The 23,756-nt window shown below is 45.6% G+C and overlaps 1 protein-coding gene across 1 annotated transcript in view; it reads left to right on the forward strand.

The window, feature by feature from the left end:
* wscd2 (WSC domain sialate O sulfotransferase 2) overlaps nt 1–23,756 on the forward strand; it is a 38,596-nt gene that overhangs the window by 12,861 nt on the left and 1,979 nt on the right. Inside the window, exons 2-8 of the mRNA XM_086173845.1 lie at nt 9,286–10,226; nt 15,765–15,879; nt 16,985–17,169; nt 19,168–19,289; nt 19,395–19,569; nt 19,752–19,916; nt 20,024–20,224. Coding sequence (XP_086029971.1) covers nt 9,845–10,226; nt 15,765–15,879; nt 16,985–17,169; nt 19,168–19,289; nt 19,395–19,569; nt 19,752–19,916; nt 20,024–20,224 — 1,345 coding nt within the window. The 5' untranslated portion in view covers nt 9,286–9,844. The remainder of the gene's footprint in view (nt 1–9,285; nt 10,227–15,764; nt 15,880–16,984; nt 17,170–19,167; nt 19,290–19,394; nt 19,570–19,751; nt 19,917–20,023; nt 20,225–23,756) is intronic.

Here is a 23,756-nt window from a genome sequence, read left to right on the forward strand (position 1 = left end):
ACTTATTCAAGTGATTGTTTCTCAAATGTCCATCTATGTGGCCGACCGGGATTTGGGCGCAGCAGCTGCTGGGGGTGGGGTGGTCTGAACTCATACGCTAATAATCCGGCCCGGTTCCCTCCGCTGCCGGGGGTTTCGTGACCGCGCGCCATCGAAGGCGTCATGAATATTTTCACTCTTACTCAGCGGCGTGCACCAAAAATAGCTTTTTTTTTCCACCCCCCCTTATTGAGCATTCAGATTGCATCCGTTTAAAAGCGAAAGGAATTAACGCGAAGGCCTCGTCCAGTTGCCGACTCACAGTATTTCCACAACGACAATGGAATTATTGTCCCGTCTTCACAAACGGTCAGAGAAAACCTCCCGCCGGCCGGTCACTCTATTACAACGCGGCGGCGTAATGCTACTGTGCCGCAGTCAAAGACAAGATTACATTATTTTTAGAACCCTTAATTTACCTCTTCTCTTTCAGAGGAAAAGGTCACCGCTGAGCTTAATGGAGCATTGAGTATCATCAGGATTACAATGAGCTTTTTCCCTGCCATTCTGGGATTAATCTTTAAGCTTCATAGGGGGTGCTTAAAATGTCCGTCTGCGATTGGCATGTTCAACCATTCCATGTCCAACACACTGATATTTATAATTACACCCGGGCTTTGGGTGGCTGTAACTAGCGGTGCTAAATACTCCAATCAGTATACATCAGGTTTCTCAGCTTAGAGTTCCTCTTTCAAATCTTTGGTCAACTAATGATCACCGCTTCCTGAGGGCGAGAATCAAAGCGGGAAGCAAATCGACTAATGAGGGTTCTCAGACTGCCGTCTCGAGATGTCTTTATAAATGTAACCGCATAAAATTATTACGTTAAGAGGTAAGAGGGGTTGTTTTTGAATTATTTTGGGGGTTTTGATTGAAATGACTTCCATACAGTTGGGTAACGGCTGGATTTTAGAGGAGGCGAGTTTTACAATAAAGAATAAATTCATCAATCGATTTATCATTAGACAATTTATATTTCATTGTATTTCTTATTCTTCCTCCTTCCTACTATTATCTATTACCGTTATGTTTTTACTTGAAACTCCGGCACAACAATTTCCTGCGGGATAAATAGAGTTGTTCTCATCTCATCTCATCATTAAGAAAACAGAATGGGAGGTTCAACGAGAAAATTAACTTTGGGTTTAAATTCAAAGAATAGTTCCGTTTCTGTGGGCTCGATGAAATGGGTTTTAACTCAAATAATCTTCGATCTAAATGAAAAATACCTCTTGCCCTTCTTGTCGACACTTGCGATTACCGTTCTTTTCTATCCTTCCGGAAAAACTCGTGCTTGGCAACTATCGCGACACAATCTTGCGGTCGCTGCGGTCTTAAAAATCCTGTCGATATATTGAATGTCTTTCCGTGATCATGAAACGTCCAGTTTGTGAACTCACCGGGGAAAATATAATGTGAAAAAAAATAAAATCCTCCGCAAGCATTTTAGCGCAGTCTTTGCAAGTCATTAATAAAATATTGATGAGCGTAAATAGCAGTGAGTGTATTCCGCTTCCCGCCGAGTCTTTCATCTGTTGACAGGAGTTTTTATATTATCCCCTTGTTATTTATGCAAGATCTTCTGAAAGAGAAATGATGATAAATAAGCCAAGCACTGTTTTCAGAGCACGAGCACCACTTTACACACACAAGACTAACTCTGAATGTGAAGTATAACTCTTGACATTGAAATGCAGACAGATGCCACTGTTGCCAAATGCATCTCGACAACAAAAGCCCGTAAGTGCAGCTTTGTGCGGTCGCTACCGAACGATTCTCGTATTTCCCCGTCGGCTTCCTTTTCGAGCGACAACAACTGGTATCACATACACAGATACACACTGTGACCCGATCGTTATTTGATGAAAACGGCCAAAATGGAAGCGGGAAGTGAAAACAGCAGCGGATATATGTAGGCGATGCACGCCGGGCTGAAATTGAACCGGGCCACGGCGCTGCGATTCCGACTGGAAAAACGGAAAAAGCAGCCACGCTCACACTCCAGTTTTCAGGGGTTATGCACTGCCGGGAGCCGCCGTCCGTGATAAGCGTAGAGGAGCTGAAGCGTTCAGCTGTAATTTTTCAGGTTTCATTTATTAAAATGTGAGCTCCTTCACCCCCCCCTCCCCCTCCAAAATTACATAAAACTTCATCTTTTTCTCTTTTTTTTTTTTTTCCTTGGCAGGGGATATTATTTGGAAGAGCCTCATAGTGTGATGTAGAGCTACGGCAGCGCGCCCGCTCTGTTGTTTTTGAACGGGGGGGAAAGCATACGAAGAGCACAGCTGGGCCGGTGTTAGCGCTGGATGAGAAGCATGATCTTTAGTTTGATTTGATTTGACAAACCTTGCTAATGTGCACTGGCAGGCCAAACACACCAGGAAAGCGGAAAGACAAGCTCCAGGGTGAGGGAAGGGTCAGGGCTGCCTCTCCCACTACACCGTTAACTCCTCTGCTGCTGTGGAGCCGGAGACACCTGACACACTGGAGTGTAGTGTTTTTCACAGAAAGATACTTTGTGTGTGTGTGTGTGTGTGCATGCATGTGTAATTAACACGAGCAAGCACGCAGGAAAAACAAGTGAAATGGCTTTCTGTCTTATTAATCTCAAGCACCTGATAACCCCATCTTTCTGTTATTGTTACTACTTACCCTCTGGATGTTTGGCGCTCCTTTTTATTTTAATCACTCGAAGCAGGAAAAGCCGGCCTAAACATTTACGAAGGCTCTGTTACACAGTAACAGAGTGCGCGCGCATGTGAATGCATCATTAATGGTGTGGGTGTATTTTTTTTCCCTTCCATGTCAGACAGGATCTGTAGTCCAGGAGCTCATTCCAGAAGAAATCTGAAGAGGTTATGGCAACTTGCTCTGTCTGCACGAGCAAACACACACACACGCACACACACACATACGCGCAAATTGCAATGCTCCAATAGAGATGACACGATCCACTCTCACCAAATGAATTCAAACAGACCAGAAAACCATTCAACATGTTTTGTGTGATATGAAAAGCTGGCACGATAAACTGAATTAAATGTCTCGGGCCGACCTTTGCGGAAGCGGTGCAGGCGGCGTGCGCGGCGTGCGCGGCGCCCAACTCCCTCTTAATCATCGGCCAAAACAAATGGGCTTTTTTTTTTTTTTTTTTTCTTTTGTGCAAGCGTTGTCTCCCCGCGGTCCGAGCGACGCAGCAGTCGCTACCGGGCGATCGGAAAGACCTCCGTTTTCTTGACGAATTCGTACTCTTTGCTTGGACGAACGCTCGGGTTATGGGAGCAATAAATGAAATGACCGCCTTTATCTGCGTCCGTAACACTACTCTCACTAAGAAAGATCGGAGGATCGATACTGAAGGGAAATATGCACACAGCGGAGTTATTTCCTTTTCACAATCAATGCCCTCTTTGAGATATCGACAGTGAGTCTTTCTTTACTGCCATTTTTATAAACCTTGATGAGGGAACTGAAAGTGCATGTCGTTCTGAATAGGTGAAGAAATGAAATGCCGACTGTATAATCAAAGCAGCGGATTCTTTAAGGAGAGGTTTTCACTGATCTGATGGAGGAATATCTCTGAACCAGAGAGGAGTGTTCATTTATTCATTCGGTCAATCGTCTATATTGCTTATCCTGTCATCGGGGTCGCGGCCTGTCATTGGGCGAGAGGCGGGGTTCACCCTGGATCGATCACCGGGTGAACCCCGAGACTTACAACCATTCACTCGCTCATTCACATGTAATATAAAGACATACGAACTTTCACCCTCTCATTTACATTTCATTTAGAGACGTGCGACCGACTTCATCTGGGATCACTTCTGAGCCCCTTCTTGTTTGGACAGACGGACAGGAATCTGCAACAGAGAACAGGTTGAGGACGTCTAGACGGGTCTGGAAAGGAGAGGATTGAAGATTAGTCGTAGCAGACAGTATATATGCGTGCGAGGAATGAGAGGAACCCGGGCGGAACGGGGAGTTGAGATCGAGAAGTCGGAGGATTTCGAGTACTTAGGGTCAACGGTCCAGAGCAACGGAGAGTGCGGAAAAGAGATAAAGAAACAGGTTCAAGCAGGTTGGGATGGGTGGAGAAAAGTGTCAGGGCTGCTGTGCGATAGAGGACTGTCGGCCAGAATGAAAGGAAAGGTGTGCAAGACAGTGGTGAGACCAGCGATGCTGTATGATCTAGAAACAGTTACGATGACCAAAAGACAGGAGGAAGAGCTGGAGTCGCAGAGATGAGGATGTCGAGGTTCTCTTTGGGAGTGACCAGGATGGATTGGATCAGGAGTGAGTCCATCGGAGGGACGGCACATGTTAGATGTTTTGGAGAGAAGGTCAGAGACGCCAGCTTGAGATGGTTGGGTCATGCACAGAGGAGGGATAGTGAATTTATTGCTAGATGGATGCTGGAATTGGAGCTGCCAGGCAGGAGGTCGAGAAGAAGACCAAAGGGAAGATTTATGGACGCCGCAAGAGAGGATATGAAGTTAATTGGTGTGAAAGAGGAGGATACAGAGAATAGGGTGAGATGGGGAAGGTTGATTTGCTGTGGCGACCCCTGGAGGGAAGAGAAGAAGAAGAAGAAGAAGGGGGGAAACGCCACTTTTTCGCCGAGTTTTCCGATAGACTCACATGTAAAAATCCCTTTTTTTTTTTCCAAAAAACGGCACTTCAATGCATTCCCTGTGGGTACGGGGAGTGGGGGGTGCACATTTGCGTTTTTTGTCATTTCGTAACCTGCTCAGGCTTGCGCATAGGTGCTTGCGTCATACAGGCGTTTGGTGGAACGGGCTTCTCTCTTCATATTCAGCCATCTGAAGATAAACTAACAATTCTTCCATGCAGGAACGGTCAGTGAAGATCATTTTATTCATGAACAATCTTAGATGTACCTTTGTTGTAGCTTTTGTAGTCAGAGGGAACATTTTTGGGTTTATCTCGCTACCCATCGGTTACCAGTTTCGACAACCTTCGCCAATTGTGACGATCACCTGTTAATTCGCCCATATGATGGTTCAACTTAGTCATTATCGCAAAAGTTGGTCCCCTCGATACTGGAACATTCACCCTCTCACTCACGTGTCCTATCGCGACATACTACTGTCATTCAAAGGTCATATGGAGACATGTAAACATTCCCGTTTCACACCTCGTATAGAAACATACGATCGTTCACTCGTTCATTCGCATGTCTGAGCAACTTCGGGTCTCCAATGAACCTCCTGCATGTTTTGGGCCTGTAGGAGGAACCCGGAGAAGCTGGAGGAAATCCACGTAGATTCATATTTGAGACAGGAAGGCTCTACCGTCAGAATCGAACCGTCAGAATCGAACCAGGGACCTTTTTACTGTGAGGCGGAAGCCCGATATTATTCTAATTCCTAATTCTTTTGCAACTTTGCTGTCCTTGCAACATGACCTCGCTGGAAGCAAAAGAAGGATTTACCCGTTCCTTCGGCGCGGTGCTCCAAAAGGATCACCTAATCTCAGGGATTGTACCACTCACTTTGGGATGATTGTCAGTCTTAGACCTGAAACCCCACATAAGCTGCTTTTACTAATATGAAAAGTTTTTCACGTCGTCGCCCCAAAGTAACGGAGAGCCGTCCCGTCTTATTGTTCTTTTGGCTCCTGTGAAGCAGGTGGAAACGTTTGCGTTCGCACAGTCTTCGGGCTAATCTCCCCTCACCAGCCTGGCGATATTTATTCAATTTTCTTTTATCCAACGTCTATTACTTTCTTCTCCACCCCGTTTATTTCCTTTTAATGAAAGGCACTTTTAATTCTGTATCCGCCAAGCTGTGTCGCGTCAGTAAACTTTCTTTACTTACGTACTTACAATTATTTTGCAGTCATTACACAGGCTACTGCCGGCAGCGTTCCGCTGCATAGGGACAAATCCCGGCTCTTTTGTGGCGCCCCGACGCAAGCCGTTCTTTCGGCTCGTGCTAAAAATCACAAAACGGTTTAAACAAAGACACACACACACGTCTGCAACCCATTAGCCCTTAGCTGATTGACTGTTGTGCCGCGCTTCTCAATGATTTCATATAACTCCTTTCAGTGTGTTTTTTTTAAATACAACTTTCCATCATTTAGGTTAAGTCAATTTTTTTTTTTTTTTTTTTTTTTTGGGGGGGGGGGGCGCTGTGATAAATGTAAATGGGCTCAGTTTGTCGGTTCGGGTGGCCGAGTCTGGCCCGCAGGTGGGCGGGTTCGGGGGCCAACCGCATTCCTCCCTGCTTTGTCCGAGTATTTCTATCGCTAAAAAAAAAAAAAAAAAAAAAAAAAAAAAACAGGCTTGACGCGGATTTAAAATAATCGCACTGTCTTTTCGCCACATGGACATATTACTTTGAAAGCCTATTTGACATTACGGGGAGAATATATCCCGCTTGATTTAATTCAGCTGGTGAGATTTGCCCCGGGGTTTTGGAGGTCTGGCTGTTAGACAGCCTCTCCTGAACTACAGTGAGAATAATTCTCCTTGGCAGTGAAGATGGGGGATTGGGAACTGACTACATCTGCAGAGTCAGGTAACTTATCTTTAGAAAAAAAAAAAAAAAATTAACTCCTTGAAGTTTCCTTTACTGCTGTTTCAGCTGTGTTGTTTTAAGAGCAGGATTTAAAAATTAGCACCGGGAGCTTATTTTATTAACAACATCCTTTGGACTCTACACCCACATAACCGTTGTGTTTATTCTAACAGAGGAAAGTGGTTTCTATCGAAACGGGATATGAACGATCGCCGGGTGTTTGTTGGATTTTATCCGTTTCTCTTAACGGCCCCCGAAGCCCGACCCCAGCGCCGGTCCCGCTCGATGAGCCCCGGGACGGATATAAATAATATTAACGGCTCCAACCCCTGAACCCGCTTCCCTGCGGTTCAAGCCGAGTTGGCCGTCAGCCTGGTCACCAAAGATTATCCTCGACGGTTCCTCCGCTTAATCCGCTCTGATTAAATATTTGCTGCCTTATTTAATACCAATATGCGTTTGTGATCGGCCAGTGATTTCGCGTCGGTCGGAGTAATTGCCGCGATTTGGCAGAAAGACCCAGGCGCCGCCTCCTACCGCCCATCTGTTGCATTTCCTCTTTGTCCGACGGTCCGCCTGCGTTCGATCGTTATCTGTTTTTTTTTTTTCTTTTTTTTTTCGGGACGAGCGCTAAATCTAGTTAGCGCACGAAACATTCGATTTTGTGATTTACGGCGCGGCGCGGGATTCACCAGACCGATCGTCGACCGGTCTGCTACTCTTCCCGAGCTATAAACCCTGCAAAGCGTCGGCCGCAGTATCACAGAAATACATCGGGACGAGTCTTCCTAGAAGAGAAATCGGGTCGACCTCGATAATCCGTGATTTCTCATTTGTTCCCGTCTCTAAACATACGGATGTCTTGCATTTTATTACGCAAATTCATTTCCCAGGTGCTTTAAAAAAACAACCTTCCCATCTATTAACATTGTTTAGAGGCCTCCTATGTATTGGTCCCGGCCCTAATCCCTTAACCCTGCCCACCCCCTCCTCCCCTAAGCATCTTGGCATCATCATTTATAATGCGGTGTTGCAGAATCTCTTTGTGAAAGTGGTTTGGACTTTTATCCGTGTTTCATTTCAAGGTGATTCAGTCCAGCGCGCGGCTAATATCATGCGTTTTCTTGCGTCATGTGTGCATTTCCACCGGGAGGTATTATTATCACGCGCTCGCAAAAGGTGACTTTCGCTATCCGACTGGGCCGGGCATTGATATTATTGTCAGACTAACATAATAAAAAATCATCAGTAACGGTAAAAAAAATGACAAATAAAGCCAGACGTAATACATTTCCACTTTTAGAATGATTTCACGCGGTGTTGCAAGGGTTTAAAAAGCCTTTGAATTGAGCTCGAGGTTGGTGGCAAATAACTCTAGCTCTGACTGAGCCTTTTCCTTTTGAGGAAAATATAACAAATCGAATGAAAACATTTAATGAAATTGTGGATGAACAAACCACCATGTATTGAATTCTCATCTAACAAAGTACGGTTTTAAAAAAAAAAATATTCCATCGATTCTGATTCTGATTTGAAAAGCCAATAATAAACATAGAGGGTTATCTGCTTTCAGCATCACGAGTGTGAGCATCCACTTGTGATGCAGTGACGCTCTTTGTTTTGAGCGTCAGCGTTTAGTTTGAGCGAGAAAAAGACATTCCCGTCGGAAAACCGATCCAAAAAAACGTCAATGAAGAAAACCGCCCTTGTGGGTTTGTATAAGACACCGACAAAGAGATGTTTTCAGGGGTCAGAGAGGAGCGCCTTTGTGCAAAATGTGATCCGTTTCTCCTTCGGGGTCCCAGACACTTGTCTCCGACCGCAGGAGTGCGAAGAGAGTTCTGGGGGGTGAGATGGGGGCGGGGGGGGTCTTGCAGAGCCGGAGAGGTTTCAGGTGACATCCAGCCCGCAGATTTGTTCGGAGCCACAAGGGCGAGTGCCCCTTTGATCGGTGTGGAAAATTCCCCGATCCCAGGGGGGGGCGGGTCGCGTTACACCCACCACTTGTAGCCACTCAGGTTAGTCCCAGAACAGAGACGTCTTTGAGGGCAGCGTGAGGACCCCCCTTTCCTCATAATGCGCAGCAAATAATGCCGCATATCATGAACAGACGGTGCTTGTTCGCGCGCAGTATGTTCATGCCTTATATTTAATGGATGGCCGCGGGCATAAATCAGAAAATATTTAGTAAGTGCGATCCACAAGCCGTCCTCTGCGGCCGAGCAGACTGTCTCTCTGCCGGACGAATAACGGCGAACGAAATCGTGGCTTCGTGTCTCGAACAATTTGTCCTTTTATGGTTTTCATACTTAAATGTGATGAGCAGTAGCTCTTTGTGTCCGTGTATTAACTTGGAGAGCCCAACGGGTGCCAAAGTGTAGTTTTCCTGTTTGTTTTGTGTTTAGCTGTGTAATTACGGGATTGTTTTCCATTAGTTATGGCACCATATCGCGGTGCGCGTGTTTCTCCGCCGTGCGTCTCGTTCCCTTTCGCATGTTTGCAAAAAAAAAAAAAAAATGTTTTCGCAGCAAATTAATGTCACTTCTTTCTTCTTTTTTTTTACATTCGTTTGAAGATGATTTAATTATACGGACTTTTATTTCGCAGATGACTCGGCTTTGTTTTCAATATGCAAACCTTAAGTGCACTCACTTTTCATTTCTTTTTTTTTTCCCTTTTTTTTTTGTTTGTGTTCATACTGCAGATGGTGAGTCAAACCCACACTCTTCGGATCGTCTCCGCGCGCAAGGGTGAAAGGCTCTTAGCTCAGCCGGGGGGAATAAAACCCTCTTCCCTCTGCACAGCCTGGAGAAAGTGCCACTGCGGTGCTGCTGTGGCATCTCCGTAGGGCGATAACTGGACTGAATACGGTGCTGAGTGATCGTCTCCCCCACCCCCGAGCCGCTCACCTCCTACGCCGGGGCCCCAGAGCCAGTTATCGGGGCCGGGCTGTCGACGGGAGTCTGCGGATGCTCTCAGGTGGACGCTATTACCAGTTCGGCGAGCCACGCGGGCGCAACAAAAAAAAAAAAAGCATCTCCCGAAGAAGCGCACATGTGGGAAAAGTCATGCTATTGTCTGGAAGGCCTCCGCGCAGGATTGGCAGACTTCAACTGACTTTGTTTTCATTATAGCTGAAGCTCAGTGTGGGTTTTTTTTTTTTTTTTTTTTTTTTTAGGGTGGAGGGGGGGAGCGGGCTGAGCTGCCGTAGATCCTCTGCTTTATGAGTTTTCATCACTGGGAGTGTTTGTCCGTGTGGCAGCATGGCAAAGCCTCTGATGAAGATACAGCGTTATTTTCGCAGGAAACCCGTCCGCTTCTTTTCCCTGATACTCCTCTACCTGACGGCCGGGAGCCTCGTCTTCTTGCACTCGGGTTTCGTCGGGGACGGCGGCCCCGGCGCGCGAGGCGGCCGGGACTCCCTGGTGGCGTCCGAGACGGGCGGCCAGACCTCCTCGTCGGAAAGCAGGGGGCTCGGCATCATGCACCGGGTTTTCAGGGAGACTCACAGGTCTGGACGCAGGTACGGCCCGCCCTGGATGAAAAAAGCCAGCCAGGCGCCCGAGGGCCGGGACGGAGACTACAGCAACAACTGGAACCGGGCGCTCAAAGGACGCAACGCCAAAGACGTGGATGACGGAAGAGGTAGGAATACGAAGACTCGCCTCCATGTGGGTTGTTTTATGTCTGGCGGTTCTCCGGATCCGCAGATGTTTTCTCAAAATGCAAATGCGGGTTAGCCAACTACAAAAGATTTTCTTCTTTTATTACTTATTAGATGCCGACTGCCCGTATAAAACTCGGAGAACAACCAAACAATGTTTCACGCAGCTGCTGAGATCAAAAGTGTCATGCAGAAGAGAAGTTTGACTGCTGAGTAACTTTCAAACTCAAGACCTGTCACCAAATGTGCATATTATTATAGCCATTGTGAAATGACATTATAAAGCCCACATTTTTTAAATCTATCACACACAACGTTAAATCTACCGCACGGCTCAGTCGACCGTATTCTTTCTTTCTTTTTTTTTTTTTTTTACTACTTTCCTCTCGGTGGGAGTCGAAAATGTATTATTAACATGCAGTCAGGGGAGAAGTGCACGGAATGGTGAGGTCTCAGAGCCGTTTCAGACCTCGCCCGGGCACGGAAAAATTCAATAGGAATGCGATATCAGCCGGTGTGGACCGCACGTAATTGAAAATGTGATGATTCCTATGTTTTAAGCCACGCTGCAGAAAACAAGGGGAGTGCTGTGAAGGACAAGGGCTCTTCAGAAAGCGGGAGCGCGTATTATTTTCTCGTCCATTAGCGGTCCCTTTTCTAGGTCGCTGGCCAGACCTTCGCGTTCCCTCGCGTTGGGGTACGTCAATCAAAAACTCGGTTTAAGCGACCGGACCGAATCGGCCGTCAGGAACCGTTGAGTAAATACAGCACGAACTCTTTAGCAACAACCCCCAAGCACGGTGTCCATGGAGAGCTAATTACACAGGCCTTAATGGAAAATTCAAGTGTAATTAACCAATATGACATTTTTTTTATTTCTTTATCTCTCATCTCTTATTCTTATCTGCTAGTATTCAACAATATTGGTCACCCAAACAGTGGAGAAGGAGCAACGCAACGGTGGAATCAATGATTTACACTAGAAATGCTGAATATAGATATAATATAGGATAACATGTGGGTAAATGTATTTCAAAGCATATTATGGCTGTTAATGTTTTTTCGAATACGATGCACCTTTAATCGCATTCTATTCTATTCTAAAGCGTAAACACTGGTAATATGCTTTTAAATACATTTACATCCGCTTTGATTTGAATTACACACACTGTCATTTGCCAGACAGGCAAACTATTATGTGATTTAGGGAATAGGTTTAATTTGAATATGCGGTGAAAAGTCGCTCCGTAACGGGATCCAAGGCGCTTAGGACTAAAAAGGAGAGGTTCAACGTGACCAAAATGGATGTCACGTAAACATCATTTATTCTTTCAACCCACAATGGAGATGTAATTTAGGGGCCAGTCCAGTTTTCCCTGTTGCTATAGAAATATCTTCTGTTCTCAACTGTGGCAAATGTGGCACTCTGAGATTGCTCCCGAGCGTAATGTAGCTGAAAGTAACAGGGAAAACATGTCATTATCAAAATCCGGTTAAAATACAGGGAGCGTATTTTGCGACGTGATTGATTCCCCGAAATAAAACGCAGGACCAGCGACGCGACTCCCCGCTTCGGAAAGAACTGTTGACCTTTGGAGACTTCATTAGCAATTACATACATAAATAAAAACTCCTCCTCAACTGAAACTCATTTCTAGGGCGATAATTAAACTTGCCGGTTTATTGTGTTCCCTCTGAATGTGGTTTATAATGCACGCGCAGCGGAGTGTATCGGTCAGCCTGAAAACATTGCGCCGTGCAAAGGAGAAGGTTTTAAAAGCCAGTAAGTAACGCATCTCATTTCGATCACTTGCTGCGCATTGTCTTAAAAGATATAATGAATATCGGTGTTAATTTGCACGATTTTACGAAGGCACGCGCGGAGGCTCTGCTCGAAGGACGTGACGCTGTTAGCTCTTGATATTTAGGCGTCCTTGCTCACGCTTGTTATTGCCCTTTACCGCAAAGTTCACGAGCCCGGTTTAATCTGGGTTGTACAGATTTTCCTCCGGTGGTAATGAAGAGCGCTAGTACTCGCTGATGACTCTCAGCTCCTTCCTCCATATCAGTACTCACGGGTACATAAACCGCTAGCCGTCGAGTCGTTCACAAGCTCCCGTGGCAGGTAGACGGGAAGCACGAAACACAGCAAATGTCACAGCAGGTAGAGCCATTGGGGGAAATGTAAACAGGAGGTAGGTCAGTGTTTCGTGACACGGCGCGCCATGAACTTTTATACATAGTCAGCTTGGTCGGAGAGTTGTACGCAAGCACTTTTCGAGGCATTAAATATTTACGTGTGCGGTGAGTTGTGCTGCGCAGTGGTGCAGGGGTTAATGCTTCCTCCTCCTGCAACAGGGCCCCTGGTTCGATCCCAAGGAGTGTTTCCTCTGGGTTTCCCCCCCCCCTACGGGTAAAACCTGCTGGAGACTAATTACACAGGGATATGAACGAATGAGTGAATGGTTGTATGTATCTGTATGGCATGTGAATGACAGAATAAATTCCTTTATATCTCTATATGATGTGTGCATGAATGACTGAATGGCTGTTTGCATATGACATGTCAGTCAGAGTGAATGAATGAATGAATTGTGAATGTATGAGCAAATGGTTCCATCTATTTGACATGTCATTGAATGAGTGAATGAGTGAATGGATGTGTGTCTACATAATGTGCGAATAAGAGAATGAATACTTCTCTATCTCTACATGACATGTGAGTGAGAGAGTGAATGGTTCTCAATCTCAATATGAATGAATGAATGAATTAATTAATTAATGAACGATTGCATGAACGAACGAATGAACGATGAAGTGTGAATGGCGGTATGTCAGTATGACAGGTGAATGAATGGGTGAATGCTTGTATGTATCTATAAGAAGTGTGAATGACAGAATATATAGCTTTGTATCTCTATATGATGTGTGAATGAATGAGTGAATGGTTGTCTCTACGACATGTAAGTGAATGGTTGCATGTGTCTATAAAAAGTGTGTGTGAATGAATGAGTGAATGGCTCCATATTTATATGATTTGTAAATGAATGAGTGAATGGTTGTTTGTATCTACACGATGCGTAAATAAATGAGTGTACGTCTCAATATGACATCTGAGTGAGAGAGCTAATGGTTCTTTGTCTCTAAGTGTGAATGAATGAGTGAATGGTTTCGTCTATATGACGTGAATTCATGTGTAGATGTTGTATGTCTCTCTATGACGTGTGAATGAGCGAATGAGCAGCTCTATATCTCGATGATGTGTGAATGAATGAGTGAACGGTCGTTTGTGTGTATGGCTTTATGTCTATATGACTTGTGAATGACTGAGTGAAGGGCTAAATGTCTTTAGATGATGTGTGAATAAGTGAATCAGCGGCTGTTTGTCTCTGGATGTGGCCCAGCACCCCCCCCCCCCCCCCGACCCGGAGCGCAGGATAAGCCGTACAGACAATGAAAGAATCTGTCCTTTCACTTTGACTGAGGATTTATAAATTTGCGTGCTATAAATATTTCGGACGTTAATTCGTCTTTCCCTCTCCGACCTCAACGCGGTCTTAATGTCCGATTTGAGTTGCGGTCAGCAGAGGGAGAGATCAAGGGTTAGGGTTCGGGCGGAAAACCAATTTAAACATTTACCAACGTGTCAGTTACACATAGTCCCTCATATTCCGGGCTTTTACACATTTACAGCGGGATATTTACTCCGGATTCAGGTTGCAGTCGATGCCATATAGAGCGTGCCAGACCCATCGGGCGACTGATCACTGACATCAGTCTGATGTCTGATACATTCAGTGTCTGTACCAATAATCGCTGATGATTAGCGCCTCGGGCCGCGGGCCAAAGTTTTAGGGCTCAGTCGTGTAGCAAACAGATATTGCGGCCAAAAGTTCTCCTCGTTTCAGCCAGGAGCGTTTTCCATCCGATGAGCGACTCGAGCTGTGACCATGTGTCGCTGGACTCCTTTCAAAGTATACGAAAACCCATTTCAAACAGCTTCGCTCTCAAAGTGGATCCGTTTCAAGATGGGTTTCGACCAATTATTTGTGCTCCTTTTGCCTTTCACACGGACTGTTTTTGCATACGTGGAACCAAAAGCCCGCTCGGTCCTGAACCGTCAGTTCCATTCGACTGAAACGGAAACCAGAACATGTCTGGTCAGATATCTGCTTATTGAAACGACCGTATTCTTCTCCCTCGTTTTCTTTTTTTTTCCTGCCTTCGGCGCCGTTCGCTCGACCCCCGCGAGCCGGAGGAAGAAACACAAACATAATTCCATCCCGAAACTATCACAGCAAACATCGCCTCTTTCTCAAAGACCATTACAGTGGACTGTTTTTTTAATATCCTGACAGCGTCGAGCTATTTTTCTCCAGTCCACGGTCCTGGAAACAAACATAATGTGCTTTAAAGCTTTAGGTTATCTGATCAAATAAAGGTCTCTCAGCCTGGCGGACCTGCCCTCCCCTCACATTTTTTTCCTCTTTTTCAAAATGATAACCTCACAGCACTGCAGCCGAATGTGATGATGGAGTACTTAGTATCTTAAAAGCATTACTTTTCTCTTACACCGTACATCCAGCACCATCTTCTGAATCCTGTTATGTTACAGTCAAGAGACTTCTCCCCTCCTCTCCGGCTCGGGCAGCACTCACTCTCACCGATGCAAAATTTCATTTGAAGTGAATCATTTTTGCCGCACGGATATCCGAAAACCGCGTAAATACAATTGCATCGTGTGGTGCAATCGCACAAAGACCGAATGCGCTGAAAGGAGGAGGGCGGGGGGGGGGGGGGGGGGGGGTGCAGATTATGCCGGGGGACTGAGCCGGCAGGTGTAGCAATTTAGTGGTGGAACATTTTTATATAAAAAATAACAAAAAAAAAAAAAAAATAGGCATGATATCATTCGGAGGAGCTTCGGTAAAATCCCCCCCCATGTAATGTGGCCTATCCGAACAATAGTAAGAACCTCCAGTCCTGCAGCATGCCAAATGCTGCTCAAATGCAGGCCCTGTAAAGCATAACAATTATAGTAATGTAGAGGACTGGGCCCCATTTAGCTATTAACACAGGCTCAAAGGGGTAATGGCACAGCACAGATGGCAATAGGATTGTTTGTTAAAGGTACAGCCGAGCTTGTGTGGCTCAGTTGAGCAGGCGAACAGTGTTTTAATGAGAGTGACAAAGCCAGAGGTTCACCGATGCCCAACCCCCACACGGGCTCTGCAAAAATGCAGAGAGACGACTGCCACTGCAGTTACAGGCCACTAGAAGGGGATGTGTGTCTTTATGAATAAATAAAGATTCTGCCCTAGTTTGGACTTCTCATGTTCTTTGTTTCAGGGTTTGTTTGTTTTGTTTTTCCCACACACTTTAGGGAAACAATCACTAAAAATTTTAAATGTGCATTTTCCTGCCCGATATGTGACATAACGTGTGTGCTGTGAAATCTGAATTCTATATATTTTCCATGTGGTTTTTTCTAATAATCACCTTTTTTTTTTCTTTTCCAGCAAAATATATCGGTTGCTACGTCGACAACACACATAAGAGAGCGCTAAGAGGAGTTTCGTTTTTTGACTACAAAAAAATGACTGTATTCCGTTGCCAGGACAACTGTGCAGAAAGGTATGAAAGTGGCAAATGCAAAAAAAAAAAAAAAAAAAATATCCATGAAAATAACTTTTTTTTATTTTCTATTTCTATTCTTCTATCAAGCTGAGATCAAACGACAATACGCAGAGCCTTAATAAAAGGAGATTAAAGATTCTTCCTCATTGATTGTGATTGCGCTGAAAAGACAACATCTAAAACATACAATGGGATCCAAATTATAAGGACATCCTTGTCAGGTTAGATTTAAGTGAATTGTCCGCAGTGGTTTTTTTTTTTTCCTTTTTTTACAATTATTTTCCGGAAGAAACGAGCAAGAAATAATTTTATAAAAACCATTTGCATTTGGATCCTTGCAATGCATCCACAGGGGGTGAAAATCTTGCTCCGGGAATCTCAGATTTCTCTTTTTGCTACAAACATATATATATATATAAATATATATAAATCTTCTCCTACCCTTCAGACTTTTGAAACTGCAAATCATCTCTGAGAGCTGTTTGTCTCACCTTTCTCTCCTCCCCAAGGATTACCGGGTAACCGGTCTATCGAATGCACTGAATTACATCCATCGCTGGTTTACAGTGCAGAGAGTAGCAAGCAGGAAGCGCTTGTTTCGACCCCCCTTTCTTTTGCTTTTGTCCCGCAGCCTCTTTTTATGAGCTGCAGGTTCATAAAAAAAAAAAAAAAGGCAGAGAGAGGCAGCGGCGGCGGGGGCAGCCTGAGGTTGGGGTTTGATGCATAGCCTCCAGGATTTGTCCCGTGTGAGAGATGGATTAGACGTCTAATTGCATGTTAAAGGCCCCTCGTCAAATCCTCCGTGAAGGAGTGGAAGCCGGCGTCGCGGCGGGCGGCCCATACGTTAGCTTCATTAAAATGTCCCGCAAATTAAAATTTGTTCCTGCTCCGAGTGCCTCCGCATACGAACCCGTTGTTATTCAGAAGGGATGTAATAGAACTTGCCCTCACCTTAACACTGTGCGTGATCTATTTGTTTTTATAGACTTCTTCTTATCTAGTCGTTCCGGACGCAACGGTGCCTCGACCCTCAGAACGATTTAGACATAATGAATGCCTAACTCGAGCTTTTACCGACGATCATTATCTTTCCCGTGTCCAGGGGCTACATGTACGCGGGTCTGGAGTTCGGAGCCGAGTGCTACTGCGGTCACAAGATCCAGGCGGCCAACGTCACCGAGAGCGAATGCAACATGGAGTGCAAAGGAGAGCGGAGCAACGTATGCGGGGGAGCCAATAGACTGTCCATCTACAGGCTGGAGTTGAGCCAAGAGTCGGCGCGTCGCTGTGAGTCTGACACCGCAAAAAAGAAAAAAGAAAAAAAAAGAAAAATCCCTAAGGGCCTCACAGGAGCCGCACGCCGTCCACACGCGCTCCCGGCCGCGAGGCTATCGAGTGTCCCGACATGTTTGAAATGCAAACCGTGTCACTTGAAGTATGTTAATATGTGCCGGGGAGCCGTCCCTTCCCCGAGACTGCCAAAAGAAAATCTTTCACCCGGAATCATTTGAAAAAGCTTCCTCTGAGAAAACACCAGACACGAGTAGACGGTGTTTATTGACAGGAGCCGCCGCGGTGCAAAGCCACTCTTTGGATCCGTGGATATAATAAGCTTTCTCCGGGAAAGAAAAAAATAAATAATTTAAGTTTTATCCGGTATTAATGTCACAGTTGGAAAGCGGGCTGCTTTGTCATGTTTACGTCGTTCCCGGGAGAGCCCCGCCATCTACCTGCCTCTCCCAGCCGTGGTCTGCATCCTAAACGCCGCCCACTGTCGGATGAGCAAAGCCGAGCAGAGAAAGACCGATTGTCAGCCGTAGGAGAGGGATCTCATTTCCTCCCGCCCGGCTTCGGATCGGCGCGTTAAAGTCGTTTGTTCCGAACGCAGGCCGGATTGTTTGTGTCTTTGTTTGAGACCGCAGACGGGGACAGAAAGTCCCCGCCGAGCGCACCGAGGTGACGTCCCGCGTATCGCGGCGTATATATTTTTAAGAAATCTTAAAAAAAAAAAAACCTCTCCCAGAGAAATAATCCGGCGCGCCAGGGTCAACCTTCTATACATCTTTACCGTTCTGAGCCGGCTTTTGTTTTTGTATTTTTACATTTCTGCTTTTGTGTACTCAAACTCTCAGACTGCTGAACAAGCAGTGTGTGTTTTCGCCTCTGACCCGCACCTCCGTCATGTGAGCCGTGCACTGACACACCACAGGAAATGCATGTGTGGTTTTTCGCCACACGCGTTTCGCATATCGGTCACAGCCGTTAGCGGTGGCACTTCACTCTTACATATGAAGTTCTCCTGCATTCATTACACAATTCGCACGTTTGCGAAGTAGACAGCCGATGGTTAATCATCTCCGGATTTGTATTAATGATGTTATTCATCCATGAGACCTTGTTTTTGACACGTGCAAATTGTGCATTTGTGCAAGCCAGCCACAATGCAGTACATTCACTCACCATTTAAGCAACAAATGTCAAGCGAAACGTGGGTAACATGGGGGGGGGGGGGCGTGTGCACAATAGGTTTTAATGTACACAAATAATCAGATACAAAGTAATTATTGCAGTTGCGATTTGTCTTTTCCCTTTTCGCTGCTCCATTCATAACATTGATTAATGCTTTCAGTAAAAGAGAATTTGTAGCAGCGGCATTGTTCATGCGAGCATGCCGCGTTCACGTTACCTGTCACTATGAAAAATATTAAATTGCCCCCCCACCCCCTCAACACAGATATCAACGCAGTGCTTGCGAGTGAAGATGAATTCTTAGGCGTCAGCGTGGCTGACACACTGACAGACCGGAATGAATGGGGGGTGTTTACATTTCCCTCAGCTGCAAAGAAGCTGTTTATTAGAATTCGACTTCCTGTCCGGTGATGGGAGAATCACATCAAATTATATGATGGCCGACATGTGACTGTGCATTGAACTGCTTGCAGTCGCTGGAAAATATTCAACGGAAATGAGACGGCGGATTGTTAGTGCTGTCTGCGAGAGGAAGGCGGTACGGAAGGGCTGATCTTCTCTACCGCTGTGATTCATTGCCGATCTATCAGGCTAGAAGCAGGACCCGGGGTCAAAGGTCATTAACACACCGCAGGGATACGCATGGGAGCGGAGCCAAGCGGGTCAGGGCCTCAATAGACTGGAAGGAGCGTCCCAGTGGGTTCAGCCAGCGAATAGAGGCCAAGCTGATGGCAGCTGTGCTCACTGACCATAAAACTTGAGTGTATAGCGTTTTCCTGTTAGTGAGCGACATGCCGGTTTGTCTGTCTGTTTCAGATGGCAGCGCCATTTTCAAGGGCTGTTTCCACAGGCCCGAAAATGTCACTTTTGCCCTGCCTTTCAGCGCAGTCATCCAAAACATGTCTGTGGACAAGTGCGTCGACATGTGCACCGCGAGGGTGAGGCGGATGTTTGCGTCGTTTGCATTTTTATTCACCGCCCCAGCGTGTGTGTGTGTGTGTGTGTGTGTGTGTGTTCGGTGTCTAAATGTGGTTGTGTGGCAGGAGAAATCCCTGGCTGTCCTGGCCGGGGATCGATGCTACTGCGGCTTCCCGACGCCGCTCTTTTCCCTTCACGAACCCGAGGACGAGAGCATGTGTCTCCACCGCTGCCAGGGGGAAGAGTTTGAGAGCTGTGGAAATGATGTGTACTTCGTGGTGTACCAGACACAAGTTCAAGGTAAACGGCGTATCGTTTGTTTGGGGTGTATCCCTATAGGGGAGAAGTGTGAGAGATTAAAATGAGCGGTGGCGCTCAAGGCTCAAGACCGAGTGAGGCCGGAAAACCGACAGCTGCAGGACTCGGAAGTTCGGCTCTTTATTTTATTTCGAATTCATTCATACGTCTATTTATTTTCCCAGACAACCGATGCATGGACCGGCACTTCCTGTCCACTCACACCAAGCAACTGGTCGCCCTCGCCAGCTTCCCCGGAGCCGGCAACACTTGGGCTCGCCACCTCATCGAACTCGCGACCGGCTTCTACACTGGCAGCTATTACTTTGACGGCTCCCTTTACAATAAAGGTCATTTTCAGGCTTTCCACTTTTCACTTTCCTCATATCTAGTCTTGTTTTTAATTTTTTTTCTTCGCATCTGGTGTGTGTCCTGGGCTGCCGTCGTCGTTCCGCAGGGTTTAAAGGGGAGCGAGACCATTGGCGCAGCGGGAGGACAATCTGTATTAAGACGCACGAGAGCGGCAAGAAAGAAATCGAGGCGTTCGATGCCGGCATCCTCATGATCCGGAACCCGTACAAAGCTCTCATGGCGGAATTCAACCGCAAATACGGCGGACACATCGGATTTGCCTCCCAGGCCCACTGGAAAGGGAAAGGTGAGAAAACCTGCTCGATGTGACACAACATGAAAAGCATTATAATTTTGCTAAAGCTCAAGGGGAAGAGAAATATATTGACGTGTTTTTCTGACAATGTGCAGAGATCTGTTTTGCCCTTGAGACTAGTAGGAAACATGTATTTACCAGATTTTAGCCATGGAATTGGCCAAAATCTACTAAGAACAAAGCAGGTGATTTCAGTCCTTTACTCAATAAAACCATCGCTGAAATCTACTTCCAAACATAAACAAAAAGTGACATGCAGACAGGGGAGGCAGGAGAGGCCGTGCCTCACTTGATGGTTATATTTAGCAGTCATTTGCACTACAGAGGAATTTTTCATTCAACTTCACCAGTTTTAGATTGTTTTTTATTCAAAATCACTGGGTTTTCACATTAATTCCGCAGTGAGGCCGCGGACCTGTGAGCCTCAATGTGGATCACGCAATGATGACTGACTGCTGGCATACTTTGCATTGAAACCATAGTGCCGTCTCTCTGTATGTCGCTATTAAAATGTTTAAACACTTTTGCTATAGGGTTAGGGATACATTTCAAAAGTACTGTTTTTTTTCTTTCAACAACTGCATATGTTACTAGTTTCTTGTGCTGAGCGATCATAAACGGACATGAAGAGCCGCTAAGTGAGGCACGCCGTTCTCCTGCCTCATGGTAGGGGGCGCTCGTGATTCCAGGGATTCTTCTTGCAACTCCTCGGCTGCTGTGTACAGAATACAGTGACAGCAAGCTGGAGTTGGTGAATAATGGCGAATAAGCTACTCTGTAGGGTTCATATATTTATAAATCAGATTTTGATGAAGTCTGTGTCTCACCAACCGTGAACCTCACTGCATGTCACTGTAAATGAGATAATCAATGTGAAATTATGGGCAGTATCGTGTAGTTTATTTGCTAACTATATTTGTTTTTGTGTGTTGATATGGTTACGGTTTGAACCTCGACCCCAAACGCGACGCGATTTTTACCAGATCAGGCCCAGAACGCACTGCTGAGCGCAGAAAGGATAGAATGAAGATTTATTTCCTCATCAGATCCGGCCCCTGGGTATCTTTTAAAATTAAATCCGACCAACACGCCGCAGCTTCCACCACTTCGGTCATTCACGTTTCCCTGGTGGACGCGGCCCCTGTCCTCGGGCGCTCCTACCAGACACGGGCTCAGAACACTTGTTCACAATTCCAAATGTGGTTGTGTGTAAACACGACTTCTGGAGAGGATAATCAGACCTTAATCGTAGATTAACATATTCAAAGCTGTTGCTAATATATCTAAAGCACCGTATTAAGACAGGGCTGGAGGTGATCCATCGATTGCTTTGTGCATCATTTTGCACTGCTGGACAATTAAAAGTTCATTAGTGGAGCGAGATAAGTTTGCCTTTAAAATGGATTGGAATATTAACACAAGTCACAAATCAGCTCGTAATGCGTAAAAAGTTTCACCGTTTGCGTGAAACACTGAAGCCCGTGGACTTTATTCCTCCGTATAGAAACGCATATTTTATGCCTCTTACCGAAATGATTTTCTTGCATATTCGTCATCCCTGGGTTCATTCAATAAAGTGTGTCTGCGTAGCTATGGCAACTGGTTTTGTCTGTTCCGCGTATCATCTCTGACTTTCTCTGAGCTCTAATCGATTTTTCCCGAGGCTGGTGAGTCGCAGGCCCGGCAGTTGTCTCTCTTTGTGAAAACATCAACACATTTAGCCCGCCATTTCCAATGAACGTTCATTCCGTCCTATGGCGGGGAAATGATGCGACGGCGTAAGTGAGAGAAAGGCTTTTTGACAGCTGCCACTTCAGATATGGAGAGGAGCCGCCGTCTGAGAGCCTCTGACGTTGCGCTCCGGAAGCCACATGTATAATTTGATGTACTAGCCGCCGTGAAGGGAGGCTACAATGCTCAGACGCCGTCACGGACACCGATGGCCCCGTGCGGTCGACCTCGGGGAGCAAACGGCGCTTCTGTCCATCTGCTAGTTTAGATCGTGTCGCGAGTTGGAACTTTTAGTTTCAGCTCAACGTGACGACAAGTCAAAAAAACCCACTTGCGAGTAAAAGGCATCCCGTCGCTCATAATAAGTGAAACGCCGCAGGCGGATTGTTCTTTGCATGACTGGGATAGAAATACATTGTCCGACGCGGCAACATGTGGCGAGTGAAAATAGGATTTTAAAGAAAGCTGGATTTATTTCGGCCTCTTGTCGTGCTCTCTTTACAAGCCGGGAGTGAAAACAGCCGGATTGAAACTGGATGATCGGCGGCGCGTTTCCCCCCGGTGCTTCCTCAGTGTCGGTTTTGCTGTTTTTTTTTTTTTTTTTTTTTTTTTTTTTTGTTTTTTCTTCCTGCATACAGAATATAATCCTGGCCCTCTGTGTCGAAGCGTCGGTTCGTCGTTTTCTGGGACGTCTCGACAAACTCAGCGGGCTCTCAACAAAAAATGAATTTTCCCTTTTTTTTTTTCTCTTCCAAGTATTAGAAGAATAGAATGCGCCTTTAATCGTTCCTCAATGGAGAAAAACGTGTTTAGCGCAGTTTCTGAACCTCTCAGAATAATGATGTCAGTATTTGGTCTCTGACTCACACTTCTCCTTTTTTGTTGCTGTGAATTAACTCTTTTACATCCCGCTTTTGTTTTGTTTTTTGAAATGTGTTTTCCTCTCTACCACGGCAAACATATTACTAAATGGTGAAGGAAGGTTAATATTCGGAGGGACCAATGTGAGCAATGCTAATCCACGAAGGACGTTTTCATTTGAAAAAACGCCCGGCGCCGCGGCTCAGGTGGTGAGAGCGGTCGTTCTGAACACCTTCACGGTTCCACGTGTCTCGTGAAATCTTGTTGTTCATCCGCAATGCCGTCGTCAAATTTCGCCAGTGTTGCGTTTACAGTATACCCTTGTTTTTCGCGGGGGTTACGTTCCAAAAAGAACCCGTGATAGACAAAATCCGTGAAGTAGAAACCTGTATTTTTTTTTTTTTTACAATTATTATACAATTAAATACTCTATTATAAATTGAAAAGAAAGAACAAACCATTTTATAGGCTCAATCATTTGTTTCACAAATAAAAGTACTGTAGAAACGTTTTTTTCAACAAATAACTTCTGTACCGTACCGTCAAATAATAATTTTAATCATCAATGTGAACAGAAGGCTTCAAATTGCGGAGATTAGCACCGCCCACCGCGACCTTATTGCTGCTGCGAAACTTATTGCTGCTGTCGTCCTACTATTTTTCTTCCTTCTTTATGGAACGAACGGAAGATTCATTAATTCTGTAACGCCGACCTACAGCCGCGTAGCTTTTACCTTCCCTTAGCTTGTCCGGAAGTTTAACTTTATCTGCGATAGATAGCATCTTCCGCTGCCGCAGGTGCTTTTGTCGGTCCAGAGCGTTTTGTCAACATCATGGGTTTTAGAGAAACTCGAAATTGCAAGAGAATTTGCACGCGCGTAATGTAAATTCTGCAAGCCGTTTTACGTACGTGTACATATTAAACTGCAGC

The sequence above is a fragment of the Fistularia commersonii genome, chromosome 26 (assembly GCF_037954325.1).
Source record: "Fistularia commersonii isolate RoL2024-O1a breed Wild chromosome 26, RoL_Fcom_v1.0, whole genome shotgun sequence".
Taxonomy (NCBI): domain Eukaryota; kingdom Metazoa; phylum Chordata; class Actinopteri; order Syngnathiformes; family Fistulariidae; genus Fistularia; species Fistularia commersonii.